The 21,702-nt window shown below is 51.8% G+C and overlaps 11 protein-coding genes across 11 annotated transcripts; 5 read left to right on the top strand and 6 right to left on the bottom strand.

The window, feature by feature from the left end:
* Positions 1 to 185: 185 nt before the first annotated feature.
* On the top strand, positions 186 to 1,884 carry N7443_004060 (uncharacterized protein; the record flags this gene model as incomplete). The annotated part of the gene is made up of 2 exons (XM_056884116.1): positions 186 to 1,721; positions 1,777 to 1,884. The coding sequence occupies 2 exons, from the start codon at positions 186 to 188 to the stop codon at positions 1,882 to 1,884; spliced, it is 1,644 nt and encodes a 547-aa protein (XP_056742394.1).
* Positions 1,885 to 2,597: 713 nt separating this feature from the next.
* N7443_004059 (splicing factor u2af large subunit) lies at positions 2,598 to 4,535 on the bottom strand (the record flags this gene model as incomplete). The annotated part of the gene is made up of 4 exons (XM_056884115.1): positions 2,598 to 3,098; positions 3,147 to 4,388; positions 4,436 to 4,461; positions 4,508 to 4,535. The coding sequence occupies 4 exons, from the start codon at positions 4,533 to 4,535 to the stop codon at positions 2,598 to 2,600; spliced, it is 1,797 nt and encodes a 598-aa protein (XP_056742393.1).
* Positions 4,536 to 4,713: 178 nt separating this feature from the next.
* Positions 4,714 to 6,136, top strand: N7443_004058 (8-oxoguanine glycosylase OGG1; the record flags this gene model as incomplete). Its single annotated transcript, XM_056884114.1, has 2 exons — positions 4,714 to 5,644; positions 5,715 to 6,136. The coding sequence occupies 2 exons, from the start codon at positions 4,714 to 4,716 to the stop codon at positions 6,134 to 6,136; spliced, it is 1,353 nt and encodes a 450-aa protein (XP_056742392.1).
* A 670-nt stretch (positions 6,137 to 6,806) lies between these two features.
* On the top strand, positions 6,807 to 7,652 carry N7443_004057 (40S ribosomal protein uS15). Its single transcript, XM_056884113.1, has 4 exons — positions 6,807 to 7,035; positions 7,107 to 7,139; positions 7,346 to 7,392; positions 7,450 to 7,652. Exons 1-4 carry the CDS (start codon positions 6,834 to 6,836, stop codon positions 7,621 to 7,623), a joined length of 456 nt encoding a protein of 151 aa, XP_056742391.1. The 5' UTR covers positions 6,807 to 6,833; the 3' UTR covers positions 7,624 to 7,652.
* Positions 7,653 to 7,899: 247 nt separating this feature from the next.
* On the bottom strand, positions 7,900 to 10,314 carry N7443_004056 (fanconi-associated nuclease 1; the record flags this gene model as incomplete). Its single annotated transcript, XM_056884112.1, has 2 exons — positions 7,900 to 9,796; positions 9,863 to 10,314. The coding sequence occupies 2 exons, from the start codon at positions 10,312 to 10,314 to the stop codon at positions 7,900 to 7,902; spliced, it is 2,349 nt and encodes a 782-aa protein (XP_056742390.1).
* Positions 10,315 to 10,822: 508 nt separating this feature from the next.
* N7443_004055 (DPY30/SDC1 family protein) lies at positions 10,823 to 11,121 on the top strand (the record flags this gene model as incomplete). The annotated part of the gene is made up of 2 exons (XM_056884111.1): positions 10,823 to 10,977; positions 11,037 to 11,121. 2 exons carry the CDS (start codon positions 10,823 to 10,825, stop codon positions 11,119 to 11,121), a joined length of 240 nt encoding a protein of 79 aa, XP_056742389.1.
* A 1,286-nt stretch (positions 11,122 to 12,407) lies between these two features.
* N7443_004054 (RNA recognition motif domain-containing protein) lies at positions 12,408 to 13,613 on the bottom strand (the record flags this gene model as incomplete). The annotated part of the gene is made up of 4 exons (XM_056884110.1): positions 12,408 to 12,952; positions 13,008 to 13,363; positions 13,421 to 13,529; positions 13,577 to 13,613. 4 exons carry the CDS (start codon positions 13,611 to 13,613, stop codon positions 12,408 to 12,410), a joined length of 1,047 nt encoding a protein of 348 aa, XP_056742388.1.
* Positions 13,614 to 14,062: 449 nt separating this feature from the next.
* Positions 14,063 to 17,364, bottom strand: N7443_004053 (putative PHD finger domain protein; the record flags this gene model as incomplete). The annotated part of the gene is made up of 2 exons (XM_056884109.1): positions 14,063 to 14,921; positions 14,978 to 17,364. The coding sequence occupies 2 exons, from the start codon at positions 17,362 to 17,364 to the stop codon at positions 14,063 to 14,065; spliced, it is 3,246 nt and encodes a 1,081-aa protein (XP_056742387.1).
* Positions 17,365 to 17,718: 354 nt separating this feature from the next.
* Positions 17,719 to 18,341, top strand: N7443_004052 (uncharacterized protein; the record flags this gene model as incomplete). The annotated part of the gene is made up of 5 exons (XM_056884108.1): positions 17,719 to 17,741; positions 17,816 to 17,985; positions 18,050 to 18,058; positions 18,116 to 18,190; positions 18,250 to 18,341. 5 exons carry the CDS (start codon positions 17,719 to 17,721, stop codon positions 18,339 to 18,341), a joined length of 369 nt encoding a protein of 122 aa, XP_056742386.1.
* Positions 18,342 to 18,722: 381 nt separating this feature from the next.
* N7443_004051 (N(6)-L-threonylcarbamoyladenine synthase family protein) lies at positions 18,723 to 20,156 on the bottom strand (the record flags this gene model as incomplete). Its single annotated transcript, XM_056884107.1, has 2 exons — positions 18,723 to 19,983; positions 20,044 to 20,156. 2 exons carry the CDS (start codon positions 20,154 to 20,156, stop codon positions 18,723 to 18,725), a joined length of 1,374 nt encoding a protein of 457 aa, XP_056742385.1.
* Positions 20,157 to 20,437: 281 nt separating this feature from the next.
* On the bottom strand, positions 20,438 to 21,307 carry N7443_004050 (alpha/beta fold hydrolase; the record flags this gene model as incomplete). The annotated part of the gene is made up of 1 exon (XM_056884106.1): positions 20,438 to 21,307. The coding sequence occupies one exon, from the start codon at positions 21,305 to 21,307 to the stop codon at positions 20,438 to 20,440; it is 870 nt and encodes a 289-aa protein (XP_056742384.1).
* Positions 21,308 to 21,702: the final 395 nt, after the last annotated feature.

Genomic DNA, 21,702 nt, shown 5'->3' with positions numbered 1-21,702 from the left:
TGGGCGAGAAGAAGTTATGACACAATCTGGAGACTTCGGTTCGGTCTGGGTCCGGGTCAAGGAGACTCCTTGACAGGCCACTGGAAGTAAAGGTGCAGGCTTTTTAGAGCTGCCGATCCCCAATACTATAGATGACCCCAAGGACTCTCTATCTCAATTGCCGAATTAATCAGGCACTATTCAATATGCGTTTTCTTCGTGCAAGCTGCCAAGCAGCCCTGATTGCTACCCTGGGAGGTCTTGTCTCAGCGTCCAGCCTCAAGAACGGATACTATGACTACATTGTCGTTGGAGGTGGCCCTGCTGGTATCATCGCCGCCGAGAAGTTCATCGAGGCTGGTAACAAGGTCCTTCTCGTCGAGCGAGGCGTCGGCCCTACTGTCGCAACGGGGGCGAACGAAACCCTCGTGTGGAACAAGGACTTGACCCCCATCGACCTACCCGGTCTCTCCGCTGACGTCGGTAGCCTTGACCTTTGGGATGAATACCTGTGTAGTGATACCGCTGGATACGCTGCCTGTGTCCTCGGTGGAGGTGTGACGATCAACTACATGGTCTTCGTGCACCCTCCTGCCCACGACTTCGATGACAACAACAACTGGCCCGAGGGATGGAAGTGGAAGGACCTCAAGTCTGCAGCTGATCGTCTGTACAAGCGCAACCCTGGAACCATCTTGCCCTCTGCCGATGGCAAGCGCTACGATCAAGGACTGTACAAAGTGCTTTCCAGGTTCTTCAACAAGCTTGGCTGGAAGTCCGTGGACATGATTACCCAGCCCGATGAGAAGTACCAGGTCTACAGCTACCCTGCCTGGAATATCAAGGATCAGAAGCGTGCTGGTCCCGTCCGCACTTATTTGCCCGAAGCAGAAAAGAACGAGAGCTTCGATCTGAACCTTGGAGCAAAGGTTATCCGTGTCGTGCGCTCCGGTAGCCAGGTCACAGGTGTCGAGGTGAAGCTTGCCTCTGGCAAGACTGAGATCGTTTCTCTTGCCGATAACGGGCGCGTCGTTCTCGCTGCTGGTGCCCTCTCCACTCCCCGTCTTCTCTTCAACTCCGGCATTGGCCCCAAGAAGCAGATCAAGACCGCCAAGATGAGCGGCATCACTGTTCCCTCCGAGAAGGAGTGGCTTGAGCTTCCCGTTGGTGTCGGCCTCCGTGATCACCCCATCTTCTCCATCTACGTGGAGACAGGCGGCAACTACGGTGTCCCCGATTACGACGCCATTATTAATGGCAGCGATACCACTGACATCAACCTCTACAAGAATGGCGATGGTCTCTTGACCCAAGGCAAGCACCGCATGATCTTCTTCAGCTCCAATGAGCTGCACGGCCAGACCCGCTACTACCAGGGCTCCTGTGCCCCCAATGCAGGCTCCGTTCTCGGTATCACCACCTATCTGACTCACGGATCTACCTCTCAGGGTGTTCTGGGTCTGGATTCCAACCAGAATACCGTTATTGAAAAGTCCCCTTACATGCAGACTGCTGACGACCGCCGGGCGGCTCGTTCCTTTATCCAGCAGCTGGTCAACGATATCCAGAACCCCTCTACTGGTTTCAAGCTGGAGACTAACCTTAACACCACTGCTATTCTCGCTTCCCAGTCCCCTGGCATGCACTACACTGGTACTGCTAAGATGGGCACCGACAATGGTCTTGAGAACGGTACTTCCGTTGTGGATGTCAACACCAAGGTGTATGGAATGGATAACTTGGTAATATTCCTTGCTTGCATTGTTGGTGACCTCAGGCTAATAAAATTGAATACAGTACGTTGTCGATGGCAGTATCCACCCGGACCTGCCCACTGGTAACATCCAGACCACCATCATGATCATTGCGGAGGCTGCTGCTGCGCGCATCTTGGCTCAAAAATAGATCGAACGCTTAGCGGGACTTTGTCATTAGATCTAATCATAGCATCAACAGCTTACTTGATGTAACCTTAGATCCCTATACTCTGTATACCAGGCTTTTGCCAGAATACACAGAATTCTTTCAAATTGCGTACCATGCTTAGTTGCTACAAAATCTCATGAAAAGGGATTGGGTATCATTCGGTTCTCTAGATCGCGAACAAAAGGGCATAGGGACCCTTGGAATCATTACTGCCGACCAGTTCTTCACGCCACCCACCCACGTTCATCCCGGTCACTTAAATCTACAAACAAATACCCGGCGATCGGTTGTCACCCGCCTCTTGACTGGCCTTTCACATACTCTCTCAGTCATCGCTCAGATGACCCATTAGCCTCGGAGCTCTTAAGTATTGGCATTGAGTGAAAAACAGACAAGGCTTTATACAACTTCAGCAAGCACCCGAGCTCTGGATTATTCTTTGAAGTGGACCGTCATAGCAACATCACATGGGCAAACTACAACGATGCTGTGAAAGTCTCGGAGCTGTACAGTATTGAATTCAATTGAGCGAAAGGAAGAGATCAGGGCGTTACATTTTGGAAGGAAATTTCAGAATCAAGCCATCATAACCGAGTGCATGTGGTCTTTGCTGCTATGATACATTTAGACTCCTTTACCAGAAGCAAAAGAAATGGAATGCGAAAGTACTAGTCAAGTCAAGAGCCGTCCCTTTACCAAGCATCTACATCAAAGTTCTCCTCGCCAAAGTACGACACCACGACGGTACGGTCGGAGAACTTGCGGCCGGCCAGCGCTTTCAGAGCATTGGTAGCGGATTGCTCAGTGTCGAACTTGATATAAATCTTGCCAACACCAGATTGTTGGCGACCTCCGCTGCCGGGGCGAGGAATCTTGAGGCCCAGGATCTTTCCGAACTTTGAGCACTCCTCATGAATGTCTTCCATAATTTCCTCGTAATCTTCGTTGTCGAGTAGTTCATCCACGGTGACCATGTTCAGGAGCTGCAAAACACGGCCAGTCTCCATATCCTGGGATGTGGTTTTGGCGAACATAGACATGGCGTTGACGCCCATGTCCAAGCCGGTCGCCTGGGTGGTGCCAATACTGGCGCGGGAGACCTTCAGGTGACGGTCACCCAATTCCATACCGTTCAGGCCCTCCACGGCAATGGGAGTAGCCGCGGGGTCGACGTACTCGCAGAAGGCGATGCCCTATGGTTCATTAGTTGTGAATGTCAAAAACTAGAACGGAATACTCACTCGTGACTCCTCGGTAGAAGCGTCCTTGACGAGGACAAATGATTTAAGTTCGCCAAACGACTTGAGCAGCATTGTGACGGGCTCTTCTGGAATATAGGCTGGAATGTTGGAAACACAGATCTTGTTAGGGGAATCAGGCACCTCATTCAAGAGCGCGCCTTCCTGGGACTCTTGTTCTGCGGTTCCCGGCACAATGTAGTCCTTGGGCCGTCGGACCTCAAGACCCTTATCCCCACTCTCTGCCATAGTAATTCCATCAAAGGCAAGTGCAACAGTTGCGTCGTTGGGTGACTTGAATTCCAAGAGTGCAAATGACTGGTCGTCGGCAATCTGGGCGGAGATGCACGGGTCGACACTGTGAATGACGTTCAAGCCGTTGAGCTGCAGGTTGAAGAAAGACATGACGCTTTCTCCAGTCGCAGTGGCGGGAATATTGTACACGAAAAGACGCTTGGATTGACGGGAGTTGGATGGCTTGAGCGCTGTGCTTTCAGCTGATCCACCGGGCTGGTTCATGAAGGCCTGCAGACGGCTGGGGTCCATTGGCTGCTGGCGAGGAGCTCCAGGCAGAGGGAACATGCCTGAGAGCTTAGCCTGTTCGGCAGTAACATTCTCATATCCCGGAGGCTTGATATCCCATTGTGTCAGGCGACGCTTGCGCTCCAAGATCGAGGGAACGTCCGTCAAGTCTGGTGTGGGCTCCTTGCGCCTCGGGGGTGAAGCGCTTCTCTTCCGTTCTCTTCTTTCTCCACGATCACCGCGATCTCCGCGATCAGGCCGATCCTCGCGGCCGCCACGTCGGGGTCGGTCTTCGAACAAGTCACCGCGTCGAGGTCTGTCATCGAAGTCACGACGTCGGCGGTCTCCACGATCTCCACGGTCTCCACGCTCCGCACGCTCTGGACGCTCTGCACGCTCTGGCCGCTCTGGACGCTCTGGACGCTCTGGACGCTCTGGACGCTCTGCACGGTCGCCGCGGTCACCACGATCCCATTCCCGATCATCACGTCGGCCGCTGGAATAGCGGTCTTCGCGCTCCCGAGCACGGTAGTCACGGCTGGAAGAGTAGGAGTTGGTCTCCTGCTCACGGCGACCGCCGCCCCTAGACCCAAAGTGAGGCGACCGAGATCGTCGTCGCTCTCCTCTCTCCGGTCGCTCTGTTCGTTCTGGTCTCTCTGGTCTCTCTGGTCTCTCGGCTCGATCAGCCGGAGCCCCCCTATCACGATCACGTCGCTCGTCGCGCTGGAATAGGTTAGTCGCAGTCAGGTAACTGCAAAGCTGGCACTTACATAGTAATCGCGCGAACGTCCAGAATCTGCAAAAGTTAGACTCAATCAAGTGAAACGACCATGGGTACTTACCTCTGGAGGAATAGGTATCTCCGTTCATGCTGAGCTTGAGGAATGGCGAAGCTCTTGGGCTGGCGCAGCCGCGAAGGGGAAAACTGGAAGCTCCTTCTGGGGCGGTAGTATTCCCACCGCCTTCTTCCTTGGGGCGATACGGCAGAATGCTTATCGACATCTTTTTACGTTTCTCTCACTTCTGTCACAATAGATATTTTGGAAGAATGGCTGGTGTTTTCTGTGAATGGCGCAGGTTGCCGGTCAGTCTCAGTGAATTGTGCATAAACACCACTCTTCGTTGCGGTCAATCCTTTAGGTCGGTTACTCTCATTTCATTCAAGGTGAAAGTACTCACCCTTTTTAGATGGCACAACATCCCCGAGAGCCAGGAATGGCGATGCGTCCTGTACGGGCACCTTCTCTCTCTAAAACAAGATTCTAGCTATCTATATTACCGCGCATTTCAATCCCAACCTCCGATATTGCCAACCCCACCTTCCTCGGAGATCCCTTCTCGCGCGCAATCAGACACAGAAGTCGCGGACAGCAAGACAAATCTGTTCAACTCGCAGGATGACCACCTTGTGCACATTTTAAAGCATTACCTCAATCTTTCATCAAATCTCACAGAACTCTACGCACACTGGTCATCTTCGGATCCCAATTTCAAGAGAAAGGCCGCTCAATTCAGTGGCATTCGCATCTTGCGCCAGGATCCATGGGAGGCTCTGGTTTCGTTTATTTGCAGCAGCAACAACAATATCTCTCGGATTTCGCAAATGGTGGAAAAACTATGCCTCAATTACGGCCCTTTTGTTGGCAAGGTTGATGGGCGCGCATACCACGATTTCCCTGCACCGGAGGCATTAACGGGCAAGGATGTGGAGAGTAATCTCCGCAGTTTGGGCTTCGGATACCGGGCGAGGTACATCCACCAGACGGCCATCATGGTATCCCAGGAGCGAGAAAAGGGATGGCTGAATGGCCTCTGCAACCCTGAATCGCCTGCCTTTGACGTGGAGGCCAAAGCGGGAGGCGAAATGAAACCAGAGGGTCGAGAAGGGTATCGTGAAGCTCACGAAAAGCTACTTGAGTTACAAGGTGTTGGGCCCAAAGTAGCAGATTGCGTGTCCCTATTTGGCTTGGGTTGGGGGAGTCAGTGCCGGTTGATACACATGGTGAGCTCGAATACACAGCCGAGTCGTGCTTGGCTAATCATTTCCAGTCTGGCAAATTGCCCAGCGAGACTACCGATTTGGCAAGGGCTCCCATAAGTCCTTGACCAAAGCAACCTACGACGCCGTTGGCAACCATTTCCGCAAACTCTGGGGTCAGGAAGCCGGATGGGCTCATAGCGTGCTTTTTACTGCTGACCTGAGATCATTCGCTGATCGACTTGCGGCTACGAAGAAGGTAGAAGTGAAAGTGAAAGAGGAAGACTCAGAGGTGAAGATTGAAACAGAAGTAACGACGGCTGTTGCTTTGACTGCGCCGAAAGAGGAAGTCGACGTCAAACTTGAAGATTTGGAGCCAAAAGTTGCCCCTAAAGCATCTCGTGGAAAGAAACGAAAGGGGTCGACAGAAGGAATTGTCCATGCTTCAACGACTACGGAGACCAGGCGCATGTCCAAAAGACTGCGCCAGTGAGGATTCCCTTAGGGCTCGAATTATGTACGAACAATGTATGCTACATCAACGGATCTACAGATATACGGATACAGATGACCGATTCACCGTGCTTCGGTATGGAAGGCAATATTGCTAACAGAGTGTTCATTGAATGCTATCTGAATATCTATCGTCTTGGGAAATATCTGTAGGGTCTATTGCAAAGTCAGTAAGACGGTCTCGCAATGTAGATGACAGAAGTGTAAAAGTCATGGGCAAAGATCAGAAGTCCAGTTAGATCATCGAAGACGCATCCGAAAACACGCCTTCTGACATAAGAGGTACCAGAAAATAAGTATAAAAAGTGTTTTTCATCATAAAATGGGGGCATCGGGGGCAGCGAAGTAGTAAAGCAGAAACTGACCTGGTGATAGTGAGTATCGGGTGTGGCGTATGAGTTCTCGCAAATCTGAAGTCGGAGGGCTCTTCTCAACCAAGCGACCGTCTTGAGCACATCAGTTCAAAGCAAAAGTCGTGGTGAGAACAAGGCCATGTTTACGGGTAGAAAGAGACGAGGTTGCGACCAAGAAAAGGTTGCTGAAAAATAAGCGAACGACCCGCGACCACGTGACCCACACAATTCTGAATTCCCAAACCTCCAACTCTCCACCGTTGAATTTTACCATCCACCTCGACAACCTCCGACAACCTCTCCTCGCCGGACACTTCAGCAAAAATGGGTCGTCTTCACTCCAAGGGCAAGGGCATTTCGTCCTCTGCCGTCCCCTACTCTCGCACCGCCCCGGCGTGGATGAAGACCACCCCTGATCAGGTTGTCGACCACATCTGCAAGCTGGCCAAGAAGGGTGCCACCCCTTCCCAGATCGGTGTTGTCCTTCGTGACTCCCACGGTGTTGCCCAGGTCAAGATTGTCACTGGTATGGAATTCCTACGAGAGTGCTGATTTTGCGATCGCAAGGGCCGAAATGCTAATTGTATGTGTGAATAGGTAACAAGATCCTCCGTATCTTGAAGTCCAGCGGTACGACTCCCGAAACCCTCCCCCCTACATCAATCGGATGAAAACCGAGTATTGCATGAGAATTTTTGGCATCGAATTTTTTCGGGTTGAGATTTCTCTTCGTGATCACTCAACATCCACATTCAAACTCTGGTCGCAGAAATGCACCAGCAGCTAAGCCTCTGCTTGGTCAAGAATTAGACTGACAGAGAGATTTTGGAATACAGGCCTCGCCCCCGAGCTCCCCGAGGACCTTTACTTCCTGATCAAGAAGGTATGTGCAAGATATCCGGCTCCTTTCGGGGCCGATTCAACTAACGATTGCAACTAGGCCGTCGCTGTCCGCAAGCACCTCGAGCGCAACCGCAAGGACAAGGACTCCAAGTTCCGCCTCATTCTGATCGAGTCCCGTATCCACCGTCTGTCCCGCTACTACAAGACCGTCGGTGTCCTGCCCCCCACCTGGCGCTACGAGAGCGCCACCGCCTCCACCCTTGTCGCATAAGCGTAAGGTGTGTTGTCTGTGGATATTTGGAATGGGGATCTGAAGGGTTCCGTCGGACATTGTCTGTGGTTCTCATTCAGTTGTGCTAGATACGCCCGTTAAAAAAAAGAACTATTACGAGTTATACCCTTTCATGCCTATTATTCTATTTTCACTTGGCCTGAGCAAAAATTCGTAGTGTAGACCTCTCAGTCCATAACATGCTTTTCAAGTAGATTCGGGTATATCATTCATATGCAGTCGCGATCCATGTTCAAACGCGATCCTATGAACACTTCACTCCATCCTGACCTCCCTCGCCACGGCATTACACAACTCGACCTGTACACCCGCCGCCATGAGAATATGAATCCACAACCGCTGGGTATCACTCAACCGATCATTCTCTGACTTGACCTCGGAGAATCTGACAACCTGCTCATCGGGGTTCCACAAGAATAGATCTGGAATCCCTCCTCCACGCTGCTGATACTCCTGAGCCATAACCTTACATATAGTAGCCAGCGCCTCCCCACGAAAACACTGCACAATTTCAACCAGATCATCCAATTCAAATGACCAGTCAATCCCAATAGCACACGGCTGAGCAGCAGACTCCCGCTCATGGATCTCGCGAATCACCCGCTCCGCATCACCATTGGTAATCTCGACCAGTCGGTGATTGATCTCCGACGCACGAGATGGATAAAAGACATCAGTGTGCAGATCGAGCGGACACGTCTGGAACGGAGTCTGGAAGACGTTCGGAACATATGTAAACAGGATATCATAGAAAAGATACCCGAACAAAGTCCTGACAATGCCCCCCTCGGAATGATAGCCTTTCCAGCCATGGTCGCGATACCAGCTCAGACACATGTTTTCAACTCTACACTCGCCGCCCTCGCGCTCGTCGATCCAGATGGTAGCCTTGCCTTTTTTCGGGACATCGATCTCGCGGTCTATGCGGATACCCTCGATGGTTCGTTCAACGGGTTTGCTTAGCATGGCGTGTCCGAAATCATGCTGTTCCCTTTTGACAACTTTCAGGGCTTTCTCAAGCTTCATAATTCGTTTCTGGAGGTCGTAGTGGTATATAAGATGACAGAGCGGATCTTCAAGTCCCTCTTCGCACGTCCGCAGCGCAATTCTTTTCCAGAACTTGCGCTGCTTATCTTCATTACGGCCTTCGGATGGCATGAGTGCCCACATGTAGTGTTCTTCGAGAAGGGCTTTGCGCTGATACCAAGCACCCCGACGAGCAGCGTGAAAAAGCCGCTGTGCAAGAAGGTCCGAGATAACCTCGTGCTCGCGTTTATGCTCCTTGAAACGACCAAGTGGGTGAAGACTTTTATGGATGATTCTTGTGTAGACCCAGGCGGGCGAGAAACGACGCAGATAGGCGCCCTCGCCGCTTTCATAGATCGAATCTTCTTTTTGCTGTTCTTCTTTGATCATGGACTGCCATCGAGGGTAGAACTTGTCTGCAAGGTCTATGATCTTTTGTAAAGATTCTATGCTTGGAGGACCATTGAATTCCAGGATATTGTCGATCTCAAATTGAGTGCGAATTGCAGATTCGAATTCGAGGAGTGCTGCCCTGGATGAGAATATGGAGTTTGATCGACAGACAATGTATTCTGGGAAATTCCTCCTTGAGATTTTGGCGAGAATGATGGTTGTCAGTGACTTCTCCGTCCACTCTGTTGATCTGTAAAAAACGAGATGCACTCGCTCAAAGAGCGCGCGTGGACCTGGCGACAGACGAATGCATTCGCCCGTATAATCTAGAATCTTCTGCACAAAATGGTCGTCCCTGTTACCGGGATGGTTGGCGTCTGTCTTTTCCTTGAACCCCAGACCGGTCTGACTTTGACTCGTCTCACATAAGGCTGCCACTAAGTCTTTCTTGTTCTTGCCTTGTGCCTTGACATCCTTTGCGAATCCCTTCAATTCATCAAGTAGCAGGAGAGAAGACGCTTCTTCCAGCGTGATAATCTCTTGCGTGCCATCGGCGAACCGGAAGCTAGAGCCAAACGCAGTCTTGTCGTCGTCCTGGCTTCCACCAGATGGTAGATCCCGATCGCGTTGGAGATCCGTAGCTACCAAAGCCAAGTCTGATATGTCGGAGTAGTAACCCAGCCGATGGATACGGTGCCAGGCAGAAGTCTTGCGGAGGAACAATCGCACATACCTGGTATGATTGAGACGTTAATCACCATTTCGAATGACATGATCGGGGCTAGGGGCAAGAACTTACAAATACTGCGACTCATAGGACATTTCCTTCCACTGCTTGAACACCTCCATCTCAGCTTCATGAAAGAGATGCGATTCGTCGTCTAACACGGTCTCTAGCGCTAAATTGAACGCATCCACATATATCGAGCTTTTGCCTTTTTCCCAGACACCATCCCGCAGTCTGATATGTAGTTCCGGCCCGTTCTCCCCGTCGTCAATCTTCGACGCTTCGTATTCTTCAATAGCATCCTTCTCGGTCTTAATCACTGGTAGAGAGGTCTCCAAATCTGTCTGACTGCTCGGTATATATGCATCAGGTTCATCAGCAGGAACGGGTTCCGTCGCTCCTGCGGAGGGACTCGGACTCGGCGGTGGCTTCGCGTGGACAATCTCGTCACTGTCGGAGTACTGGTCAGAGGTCTTTCTGCGCTTCACGGAGCGCTGAGTCTCCCAAAAATGCAGCAAAGACATGCTTCCAAGATGCCATGGACAAAAAAAACGTCAAAATAGACGAATAAATTCGTAACTCAAGCCTCGACAGCGCGTGTCCAACAACTCGCGGAAAACACGAAGTCACGTGGTCCATATAGCCCGATTAGGCTGTTTGACAAGTTTGCAACAAACGTGACAGGCGCAAGCACGAAGCCTCAACGGCAAGCAGAAAAGAAAAGAAAGAGAAGAGAAGTAAATGACAGTCGTTTGCCTTTGACAGGCATCTTGTCATGGCCGAAGCACATGTAAGAAGCCGATCCCTCGTTCAAGCGGGAGCTTCCAGAAGCTCCACAGCTCCGCTCTGCGCAACCTTGATCCGGTCCCAAACCCTTTACCTCCCCCAGATTGCCCAAGTCACCTTCTCATTTCAAAGGGAATTACTTCCTCTGATTTTCTATCCTCCAAGCAGCCTTCGAATACACCGTCCGACGTCCCGACTCCCTCGATCCTAGTCTCCGCAGACGCATCGACGAAACCGCGTTCCACAATGGCTGAGACCAATGGCGCGAGCTCTGCCCATATAGATCTTTCTGGTGCTTCCGCAACTCAGGTACGCCCTGGTGGTGCTCCGGCGCGTGTATACTTGAACGAGAAGATCGTTCCCACTCTACTTGAAGGGATGAAGACTGTTGCGAAGGAACAGTGAGTGTGCCGGCGTTCGAGATTACCATGAACACTGGGCTGAGCTGACCTGCTTCTAGGCCCAGCAATCCTCTGCGTGTGCTTGGAGAGTACTTGATTCAGAAGAGCAATGAGCTGGAACGGGACGCGAACAGAACGGAGTGAATTTCCATCGAAGTGGGATTTGTTTTTGCTTTTTTAGGCGTTTGCAGGCTAGATGGATTCGATCCTACAAGAGGCACAAAAAGCTTGAGCCTCGGTTTCTATGAGGTCTGTTATAAATCCCCTAGGTTCCGGGGCTATTAGAGCCTCCAGCAGCGCGGAGTCGTGTGATACCCCAATTCATACTTGAAATATATCTTATATGGACTTGGGGTTTGGGTGGACCAGGACTACATTTTGGCAGTACATAGTCCATAGTCCAGTAGAGCTTGCCCACCTGCAGAGTCCTATGCAGTGAAAAGTTGCGCAGAATAAGCAGGTAAAGAATACGAGAGGCAGCTACATAATCTAGTAAGTACGGAGTTCAAGAGGTACCTGCCTAGGTGGCCATGTTGCACGTTTTCTAAGATATGATTGGAATGAGCCGCTATTCGGCGAATATTTCATTCAGAACCACCTGTGCACCTACCGGGATAGCTCGCGAGCCCAGGGTGCTCTTGTGATACTGGGTAATTGTCTCTAGCCCCGGAGGACCGTGGGGTCGTCCCTGGAGAGAAAGTGAGTAGAACACCCTGCTTTGATACTTGCCAACCAGGCCCAAGTCCAGGTTCAACATAGACAATAAAGACAACAAAGAAATATATCTGCATGTCAGCTTCCAATCTCACCTGCCAAGGCCCGAAATTCCAGGATTAAAACGGACACTAAATCGCCTGTAACATTAATTCTGCGATACTACAAGCGCGACGGCCTTGGCGAGCAGGCCAAAAAGGTGCTGAAAGAGGCCGACACTTTAGTTGGTCGAATACAACCGAGCCGTTACTGGAGAGTTGGAGTTGGAGTTGAAGAGTTGTAGTGGTGTGCATAAGGCGAACAGCTTGACCGAGAGAGTGCTGACCCAAGAGACAACCGAATTACATCGATAATTGTTTTCTTCCTTGCCGCTAGAGATTCCCGAGTTGCGTCGCGAACAGATAAAATAGAGACACATCATCAAGCGATCGAGAGATGACGACATGAATGACCGATAGTTGCCGAGTCGGTCGCAGTCGGCCGATGGCGCTCCGAATTATCGTTTTGATGGACGCGAAAACAAAAAGAAAGAACACACAAAAAGGAAACGACGCCCGTGGCCCGTCGCTCAAATCCCGCATTAAAACAATTTCAGAAAGTGAAGAGGCAAATGGAAAGAGGGGAACTGTGAGGAGCTGGGGATTTTGGGCAATGGGAACGAACATTCAGCCATGAAGGCATCCAAAGGACGTTTCTGTGTTTTGTCAGGCAATACATTACCTGCTAGCGTACCGATCTTCACCACCACGGCCCTCGTAGGAACGGCCACCGCTAGCACTGCCAGCACCAGCAGCGGCACCCTCGCCACCAGCGTAGGGGGCACGAGGCTCACGGGGAGGAGCCGATTCGTAGCTGGGCGGGTTGGCATCACGGTCGTAGTAGCTGCTACGAGACTCTTCACCTCCGCCACGGCGGTCATCACCACGGCGATCATCACGGCTGTAACGGTCGGCGTAACGGTCAGGACCACCGCTGCTGCCACCACCACGGTAGCCGCTATAGTCGTCACGGGAATCACGACGGTAGTCACGGCCGCCACCGCTGCCGCCACCGCTGCCGCCACCACCATAATCACGGCTGCGGTAGTCACCGCGGCCATAATCGCGACCGGACTCGCGGCGGTCGTTGTAGGAGTCGTAACGGCCAGAGCGGTAGTAATCGTCATCGCGGCGACGCCAGGCGCCTCCACCACCACCAGGACCACGGCGGTCATCGTAGCGGTCGCCACGACGGGGCGGGCCACGGGGAGCACCAGGGCCATCTAAAAAAAGAAGATCAGCAACGGGTTGATAGAAGACAGAGAACAAAGAGCTTACCGCGCTTGGGGGGACCGAAGTATTTTCCGGGGGTAGGGGTACGAGGACGGTTGCGACGAGCCTTCTCGATGCTCAGGGTGCGGCCTTCGATGACCTCGCCCTGGAGGCCCTCCTTGGCTGCATCGGCCTGCTCGGCAGTGACCATGTTGACGAAGCCGAAGCCACGGGACTCCTTGGTGTGGGGGTCCAGCATGATAGAGCAGTTCTCAACATCACCGTACTTCTCGAATAGACGCGTAATGTCGGATTCGGTCAGGCGCGGGTGGATTCCAGTGACGAACAGGTTGGAGCCGCTATTAAGGGAGCCTTCCTCTTCCTCTTCCTCTTGCAGGTGAGCCTTGCGCAGGGGACCGGGACTATAATCACGTTAGACAGGGTCGCCTTCAATGAGAGGAATTGATGATGGGTCATACCGGTCATCACGGTCGTCGGGGCGGCCGTTGGGAGAGCGGCTGCGAGCGCGATCACCTCGGGGCTCATCGCGAGGCGAGGCGCTGCGGTCGCGTTCATACCGGGGCTCATCTACACAGGTTAGATTGAGAACTAGACAAACCGATGAAAGTGCTTACCGGCGTAACGGCCGTTATCGTTGTCGTAATCAGCCATGATGGTTCGAAAGACGAAAAGGTTGATGGGGAAGGAAGGAGAGGAGAGAAGAGAAATCAGTGATAAGAGCGGGCGCTAGCCTCCGGAAAGGAACAACACTCCCGAGAGCTGTCGAGTTTGCAAACTCGCCTATGTGACGAGTGACAAAGGAAAGTTGTGGAAAAAAAAATAAAACAAACGAAATACACCAGATTTCACGGGAAAAAGAAAAGAAAAGAAAAGTGCAGAATGTGGAAATTACGAGAAGAGCGCCCAGGGGTAAGACAGCAAAGCAAGGTGTCATAGGCCAAGGCTACGACCTGCCTTAGCTCCAGCTAGCTATATCTAGGACATCTAGACCTCTTAGATTGTGACTTTGTCCTGTGAAGGTCGTTCATATTATCTACCTAGGGGTTCTGCAAAAAATGAATTCACCCATAACACCTGCCTGCGCCTTGCGCTCGTAATCATTATTTGCGCCCGCGACGGGTTCGGCGGACGTTCGGCTTGCTCTTCCCTGCATCAGCTGTCTTTGTAGGGTCTGCGTGCGGTTCATCATCCACCAGGTCTTGCAATTCATCCTCGTCCAGTTCACTCAACTCCTCACTCATGCCACGCATCACATCTCGTCCGGTCCATCGTTCTTCGTGAATCGTTGTACCGACAGGGTCGAACGGTTGCATGTACCATTGAATGCCGCCACGAGCTAAAGGCAGCTGCTGATCCTCTTCAGTCAATTCCGGAGTCGGGTGTCGATTGAAGGTTGTGTTGATATTAGGTTTGACACCCTCTTTGGAGGTAGACTCGTCGCCATTGCCCTCTTCCGGTGAGACGTCCTGACCAGGGATAGCGCCATTCTCGAGCTGGGGCCCAGCGAGGGCTTCAGACGCATCGCCAGACTGTTTGATACCTTCCATAGCATCAGACTGAGCAATGTCCATTTCGGTGTCGCCTTCCATGTCGATGGAATCACGACGAGACATTAAACTGTTGTCGAGAATCATATCAAGCTCCTTAAGCTCCTTCTCGAATGGCTTGCGGTTCAGCTCGCTCTCCTTTCGGATGGCATCTTCCAAAGCTGGCTGAATGGCCTTGATGATTCGCTTCGCCAGTTTCCGTTTCTCACGCTGCTCAATGCTAAGTCCGGAGGCACGACCTGCGATCTGTTCCTGCAGCTCAGCTGTACCTCCAGTTGACTCGACGCCAATCTCAGAGGTGAAAAGACTGGCTAGGTCGGCAGAGAAAGATGCGACAGATGGATAGAAACGTTCCTCGAGTCGTTTCCGTATACAAAGCAATCCTGCGGCAAATGTACCTCTACTGTCCAATCTGCAGATTAATTAGCGTGTGGCTTGAGCCAATATGGTAGAAGAGACTTGACTTACAGTTGAGCTTTCTCAACGATCGGCCAGAGCATGGGAAAAGTAGGGAAGTAGACAATGTCCACTATGCTACGAAGCATCTCAGCATCCTTCAACTTCTCCCTTTCGCGTTTCTTCACTTCATCGCAAAGCATCCTCAGTCGATCAAGGTCCTTGTAGAGTCGTTCTCCAAATTCCTTACGGCGTGTCAAGCGCTTGTGGCCGGTGACACCCATTGCCACATAATCTCTTCGTGTCATCTCCATGGACGAGAAGGTTTCCAGCTGCAGCTGGAGTCTCTTAAGCAAGGCGGCACCTCGTCGTGCCTCACGTTTGAGTGTCCAGTACTTGCACGCATCCTCTGCATATTGCTTTCGATGACGGACGGTGAATCGCTGAAGTGCCGCAACAACAGAGGTCAAAACGACTTGGGGGATGACCGGTGCCCCAGAGGGAAGCTTCCAGATCGTTTTGGGAACACGTTTCCGTTTATTCCCACCCACAGTCAAAGTGATGCGAGGGGTATGAGTCTGTTCTTCTTGTCCAGATTCCACCTGGGAGGGACCCATCTGAAGCGCCGCTGCCTGACTATCACCCCACCGTCGGCCATACATGGCATCACGGTAGTACTCAATCGCGTCGGCGGTTGCCTGGTCCGTCCCATGCTCCAATCGCCAGTCTGGCGGAACGTGCTTGTCACAAAATGCTTTCAGCAGATGGGAGTCCATGAGCCCGTGGCCAGCCTTCATTTTCAGATACAACTGAGCCCTTCGTGCGCATGAGGGGTGGAACGCAACGAAGCAATTCTTGTTGCTGCACTGAATCGAAGCGCCCATTCTTTGCTTGCAGATATAGCAATTGAGCTTCCAGCGACTGCGCGGCACCTTCTCGACATCGGTGACCGGTTCCATAAGTGACGGGTTACCGATGGAAACCTCGGGAATCCAGATGGAACAAAGAAGATGCGCCCACTTCGAGGAGGTGGTCTGTTTGAACGCGCCCTCGGTGTTTGGACAAAAAATACAGTTCGTGGTCCCTCTTCCTAGCAGCTGACACTTGCGGCACAGCCACTGACCTTCGGGGATGAATGGAACACCATAACACTCTTGGTGTACCGCCAAGTCACAGCCATCGCAGAAAACAATGGCGTTTGCGTTCTCACAATCGCCGTCATCACAGATAGCACATTTGCTATCTTGCTCTTCCCCAGCCCCAGCCGTTTCGCCATTAACGGCGGCTGCAGAACTGGATCGTAGTCGGTGTGTCTGGGGTGGTTTGGGATTCGGTTTTGGGATTCGCTTCTCGAGAGCGTGCCATTCTTTTTCAATCTTGGTCATGGTGATCTCGAATATGGCCGGTTTGATCGGCTCAAGCTGATCATCTCGACGCTTGACATTGTAATCTTCCAACCATTTTTCATCCTGTTCATCCATGTCATACTCGACCCGTCCGGTCGTCGCATTGACATCGCCTTCAACCACGGCAGGCTGAATTACGTCCATATCGTCTTCTTGCGCACCCTCGGTCATACGAATGAAGCGCCGGTCATGGCGAAGAAACAGGTCACTCTCCTGGTAGCCAACGCTGGCCATCGTTCGATCGACATAGTTCTGCTGGCCAATGCTCTTATTCTCATAGAACGTGAAAGGGTCCTTGAGCCGGAAGGATGGCTTTGGCAATGTCAGTCTCTCCCGGGGGTTTGGCCCCGGTGGAGGAATAATTTTGGGGCCTTGGTGGAAAAGAGCATGGAGGATGGCTTCAGGGCGACGTGGAGGACGGCCGGGCCTGCGCTTAAAGGGAGCGGGCGAGAGCAGTTCTGGAGGATACCCCACAGGTGTTCCTGTGCTACTGTCCGTGCCGGTGCCATTAAGAGACTCGAAGCCCAACATGTTGGCGATAGGCTCAACGGTGTCGACCTCTTCTGAAGTGAACACAGCGAGCTTGCCATCGATATCCAAGTCGGGATGGAACTCCTCCCATCCTCGCTCTTCTCTCGGTTTATACCCATCCCCCTGTTGTAAGGCCAGTGCGGCAGCTGTGGAAGAAGGAAAGCGACCCCGATTCTGACTCTTGTCCCGTCGAGGACGCGTCACAGAGGGCGGCGTTGTTGGTACAGGGGGCGGTGGTGGTGGAGGGGCCTGCATTGGTTGTTCGATTTCGCGGATGGGGCGACTGCGTGCGCTTGTGGAGTGTCGTCTCGGAGTGTTGTTTTTCTTCTTGGGCGTTGTCTCTTGGGAGGCCTCGACATCTATGAAGCGCCCACCTCCCCCAGGTCCGCCGGGAACGTACTTGCGCTTCTTGAAAGGAGGACCCTCGGGCGAATCGACGGCGTGGCGCGATGATTTCAGAGCTGACTTAGGTTGAGTTCTGGATGATCTACCAGAAAAAGAGTGTCGGGACATCGGCGCCATCGTTCACATCGAGCTTGAAGAGTTGCGCGGGTTGATCGACGTCGAGGTTGGTGATTGCCAATCAAGACACGTCAGGTCGCATTCAGGGGGGCGAGGCGCCACCTGATGGCATATATCGAAGGGGTGACCGGTGAAAATTAGGTAGCGCTGCTGAAATCGTGCAGCAAAAACAAGAAAGAAAGACGCCTGGTCTAGCGGAGGCTGAGTTCTGGGGCGGGTGTTTTGTTATCGAAGGCGTCGACATCCGCGTGGCGCCTGAGGTGTCGACAACTCTGAACTGAGCTGGACGTGTACAGCTTCCCCGCATATCCTCTCCGACCTGCACAATTCATTCAAGTCTCTATAATCTACACCATGAGCGGCCCTGGCGAAAACAGGTACGCCTTCGTTTCTTCCTCGTTGACCTACCGCGTACGCTCCGAACCCCGCTAATCCAGGCTATTTGCTGCAGATGGCGCGGCGGGCCCAGTCGCCAATCATCGCAACGCCACTCCAACAATGGCAACCGGGGAGGTCCTCGCAATGAAAATGCGTCTCCTGCTGCCTCTGGGCCAGCACAAGAACAGCATGTTCCCGTTCGGGGCTTCAATGCTGCGGAGGCCAAGTGCCTTCTGAAGAGAGGTAGGACCGGCGTTCACTGTTCAAAGGATGACGCTAATTAAGTGCTCGTCTGCTGCTTCCATAGCCCCTGGAGGTAAGTTTTTATCGATCATATATGCCCAGCTCCTATCTAATGCATCTATCGCCATAGAATCGAAAGCTACTTTCTACAAGCCCGCCGGAAAGGACAACAACCAACGATCTGGTAGCCCTTGGGGCTCGAAGCGTACGTCGTCACGAACACTGTCACTCTATCTCGCCGGATTCAATGACTGACGAAAGCAGAGAATACCATGGCGAACGGGAAGGACTTCTTCCTCGAGCTTCGGAAACAAGTCGCTTCGTTGCAACGAACGGGCCCTCCTGTCGGCGGCTGATCATGCCAACCATAATTTTGATGTATTACATTGTTTCAAATACCTCTATTGCACAGTGTGCCGGTGGGTTTGGTTCACTTGCACAGATTAGAACGGCGCATCATCGATACCCTGCTGTGGAGGCTTCATGGATATGGGAGGACTCGGATGGGAAGCTTGATCGAAGCCATCTAGCTGTTACATTACTGCATCGGCGTCTTTGTTCATTTTACTGAGCCTATTTCTATCGCATGTTCGCGCAGAGTAGTCCTACTTCAGAAAACACAATGGGAATGGAATTGACTCCCATACTGTCCAAGTAAGACAAATGGGAGTAAAATGGCTTGTTGTTGATATACAATTAGGGTATCGCTAATATGCAGGAGGATATTGTACACGAAATTAGAGAGATTCGAGAGATTTCTCGCTGGAAGTCCAGCCACTGGGCCCCAAGATCCCGCCATCATCGGCTTGAGGATCAAGGGTCCATTTGCGAAGAGCACGACAGCTCATATCAGTCCGCCAGCCAGCTTCAAACATCTCAATACCTGCCCATCCAATCATCGCTGCATTGTCAGTGCACAGATAGATGGGCGGCGCGACGATTTGGATATGCTCAAACCCGCGCACGTCCAAGAAGGACCGGAGGACCGCCATGAGGAATTTGTTGGCAGCAACGCCGCCGCTGACAACAAGAGTCTTGATCTCATCATCGCCAGTGTTATGCAAACGCAGGGCCTCGAGCGCGATGATAGTTCGGGATGCAAGGTGTTCAAACGAGACGCGCATTGCATCCCGGCCCAGATCGACTCGCTCCTCTTCAGACATGGACCCGTCTTTGTCCTTGACAATCTTGTTGACCATGCTGGACACGGACGAGAAACTAAGCTGCAGTGCCCGGGTATTGGCAAAGGGAGTGGTCAGACTCCAACCCCACCGGCTCTGCTTTTTGACCACCTCCTCTCCTCGATTCATAGGCGGCCGGTAGTCAGCGAAGTCGGCCTTGCCATTTGGAAAGACGTATTGCTCCAAGGTTTTGCCGTACATCGTAGTCTTTGCTCTCTGCAATAAGTCGGAAGGCAGGATTTCGCGTGCAGCCTTGTCAAGAGTTTCTCCAATAGCAATATCATTGCTTGATGCCATGATTTTATGATCGGTTAGAGACTTCGAGTGAACCAAAATCGAATGACCTCCCGAGACTAGAATGGATAGAAATGGGAACTCAGGGGAAGTGGTACGCGCGCCATCGCCTTCCTTCAGGCATGAAACCAGACGTGGAGTCAACAAATGTGCCTGCATATGGTGAACGCCCACCATGGGGATTTGCCAAGCCACCGAGAGAGCTTTTCCTGTATCCAGTCCGACGGACAGGTTAGATCGCATGCCTGGGCCCCTAGTGGCCGAGATAAAGTCCGGACGGCGACGCGTTGACCCATCTGCGAGATTTATAGTATTTCCATCACTCTGTGACGCCGGTAGACTATTCAAAGCCTTGTCGACGAGGCTTGCTAGGTTCTCTTGATGCGACTCGAGGGCAAGGATCGGATGAATGCCGCGATGCGCCCGTGAATCCGCGGTGATATTCTCGAGGAAATGAATCTTAGCTCTGCTTCCGGTAGAATTATCGATCTTCTTCTCGACAATAGACACCGATGTGTCGTCACTAGTAAGAATGGCTCCAGTAAGTAACTATTACGGGTACTCGGAGATGGGCAGAGCTTACCATGATGTCTCAATCGCAAGGGTTAATAGGCCCCTTCGGTTCCTCAACAAGCTGCGCGATGCGCATGTTGCCGATCCACGCAATGTTGCAAGCGAAAATGTGGACAAAAACATTGAGGAGCTATTGAACAAGTTGGACGCGGCGAGCAGGAAAAGATCGGAGCCGCACGGACCATCCGTGCCCTCAAAGGCTGCCCTAACAGGACTAAAGAAGAAATCTAGAATTGTCTCTACGTGTATTTGTTTGGCTTTCAAGGGTTACTCGTCCATGAAATCGGACTTTTTCAGCTTTCAACACTCGAGTACACATTGCCCGTTCTAACCTTCTACTTAGATGTGCTTTACGTAGCTAATCAGATATACATTGTTCATTGATTTGAAGGACCCGTGTTCGTTCATTCGGCGTTTGCGGGCCTTTCTTCATAGCGATTCAAGAAATTGACCAATATCTGTGAGATCTTATCTGGCTGATCCTCTAGTGAAAAATGTCCACAATGCTCAATCACTTCCAATTCAGAGCCAGGAATTGCCTGATTAAGCTTACGTCCCCAGTCAACAACTTGCCATGCATCATCCGCACCCCAAATAAGTTTCACTGGTAACTTGCCAAGCTCATGGATCCGATCCGCGATTTCCATCGTATGCCTCGGGTCATAATGCCGCACTTGGTGCTGGAAGAAGCTGCCTTGGCCTATGGGTCCGGATATGTACTCCAAAAAAGTGTTGAGGCTTGCGTTTGTGAACTGTTCCTTGTCATATACAGCAGAGAGCAGCCACTCTTTGAAGTGTGATCGATGCACATCGTCCTTGGCCTTGATGAGGCTTTTCAATCCGTTCTCCATCTGCTGCTTTGTTCTTTTGGAGGGGTAGCTGTCAAAGCTCACGACGTCGATCAGTGATAAGGAGCGTAGCCGTTGAGGAGAGAAAACAGCAAATCGTTGTGCGACTCCACCCCCAATGTCGTGGGCAATAAGATGAAATGTGTCTAGCCCCCAGTGGGTGAGCAGCTCTTCCAAGATGGGGACTTGCCCGGAGATGGAGGTGTCAGTTTCTGGATTCCATGGACGCTCTGAGAGACCGTATCCGAGCAAATCATAGACATAGACTTTAAAGCCCGTACCGGTGAGATGCGGAATCACCTTGCGCCAGATGAGGGATGAAGACGGAGTCCCATGTAAAAGAACAACAGGTTGTCCATGGCCATAAACTCCGTAAGCGATACGGTTGCCGTTGATAATAACGTTTTCTTCCACGAGAGCCTTCATTGGCATAGCTTTCCGCGGTTAAATAGTTCCGGTCTAGATTTGCGGCGAGACTGCGAATTGGAAGGAACGAACTGCATCTTATTTGTAAACTTACGATGTTGGCTGCCTGGAGATTGAATTGGAAGCTAGACCTTGTAAAGTAGTGAGATCCTGGCATTTCCTTGCTTTAAACAGTTGATTTGAAATCAAGTATCGGGGGATCACCACTGACAGAGCTCGACCCACTTGCCCCGGATATTGGCCATGGGGTATACACTAGCTTGCGAACTCACTGAGCGATAGAATAATTCCAGGATGTGACATCCAGGGGAGAGATTACTTTACAATTTGTTAAAATGGTTCACGTAGACAAAGTCTTGTCTTGGCCTTCGCTGTGCTGTAGATCTCTACCCTAG

The sequence above is a fragment of the Penicillium atrosanguineum genome (genome assembly GCF_028827265.1).
Source record: "Penicillium atrosanguineum strain IBT 20685 chromosome Unknown utg000003l_segment0_segment0, whole genome shotgun sequence".
NCBI classification, from domain to species: domain Eukaryota; kingdom Fungi; phylum Ascomycota; class Eurotiomycetes; order Eurotiales; family Aspergillaceae; genus Penicillium; species Penicillium atrosanguineum.
The sequence above is the reverse complement of the archived record's forward strand: the minus strand, read 5'-3'. Positions and strand labels throughout refer to the sequence as shown.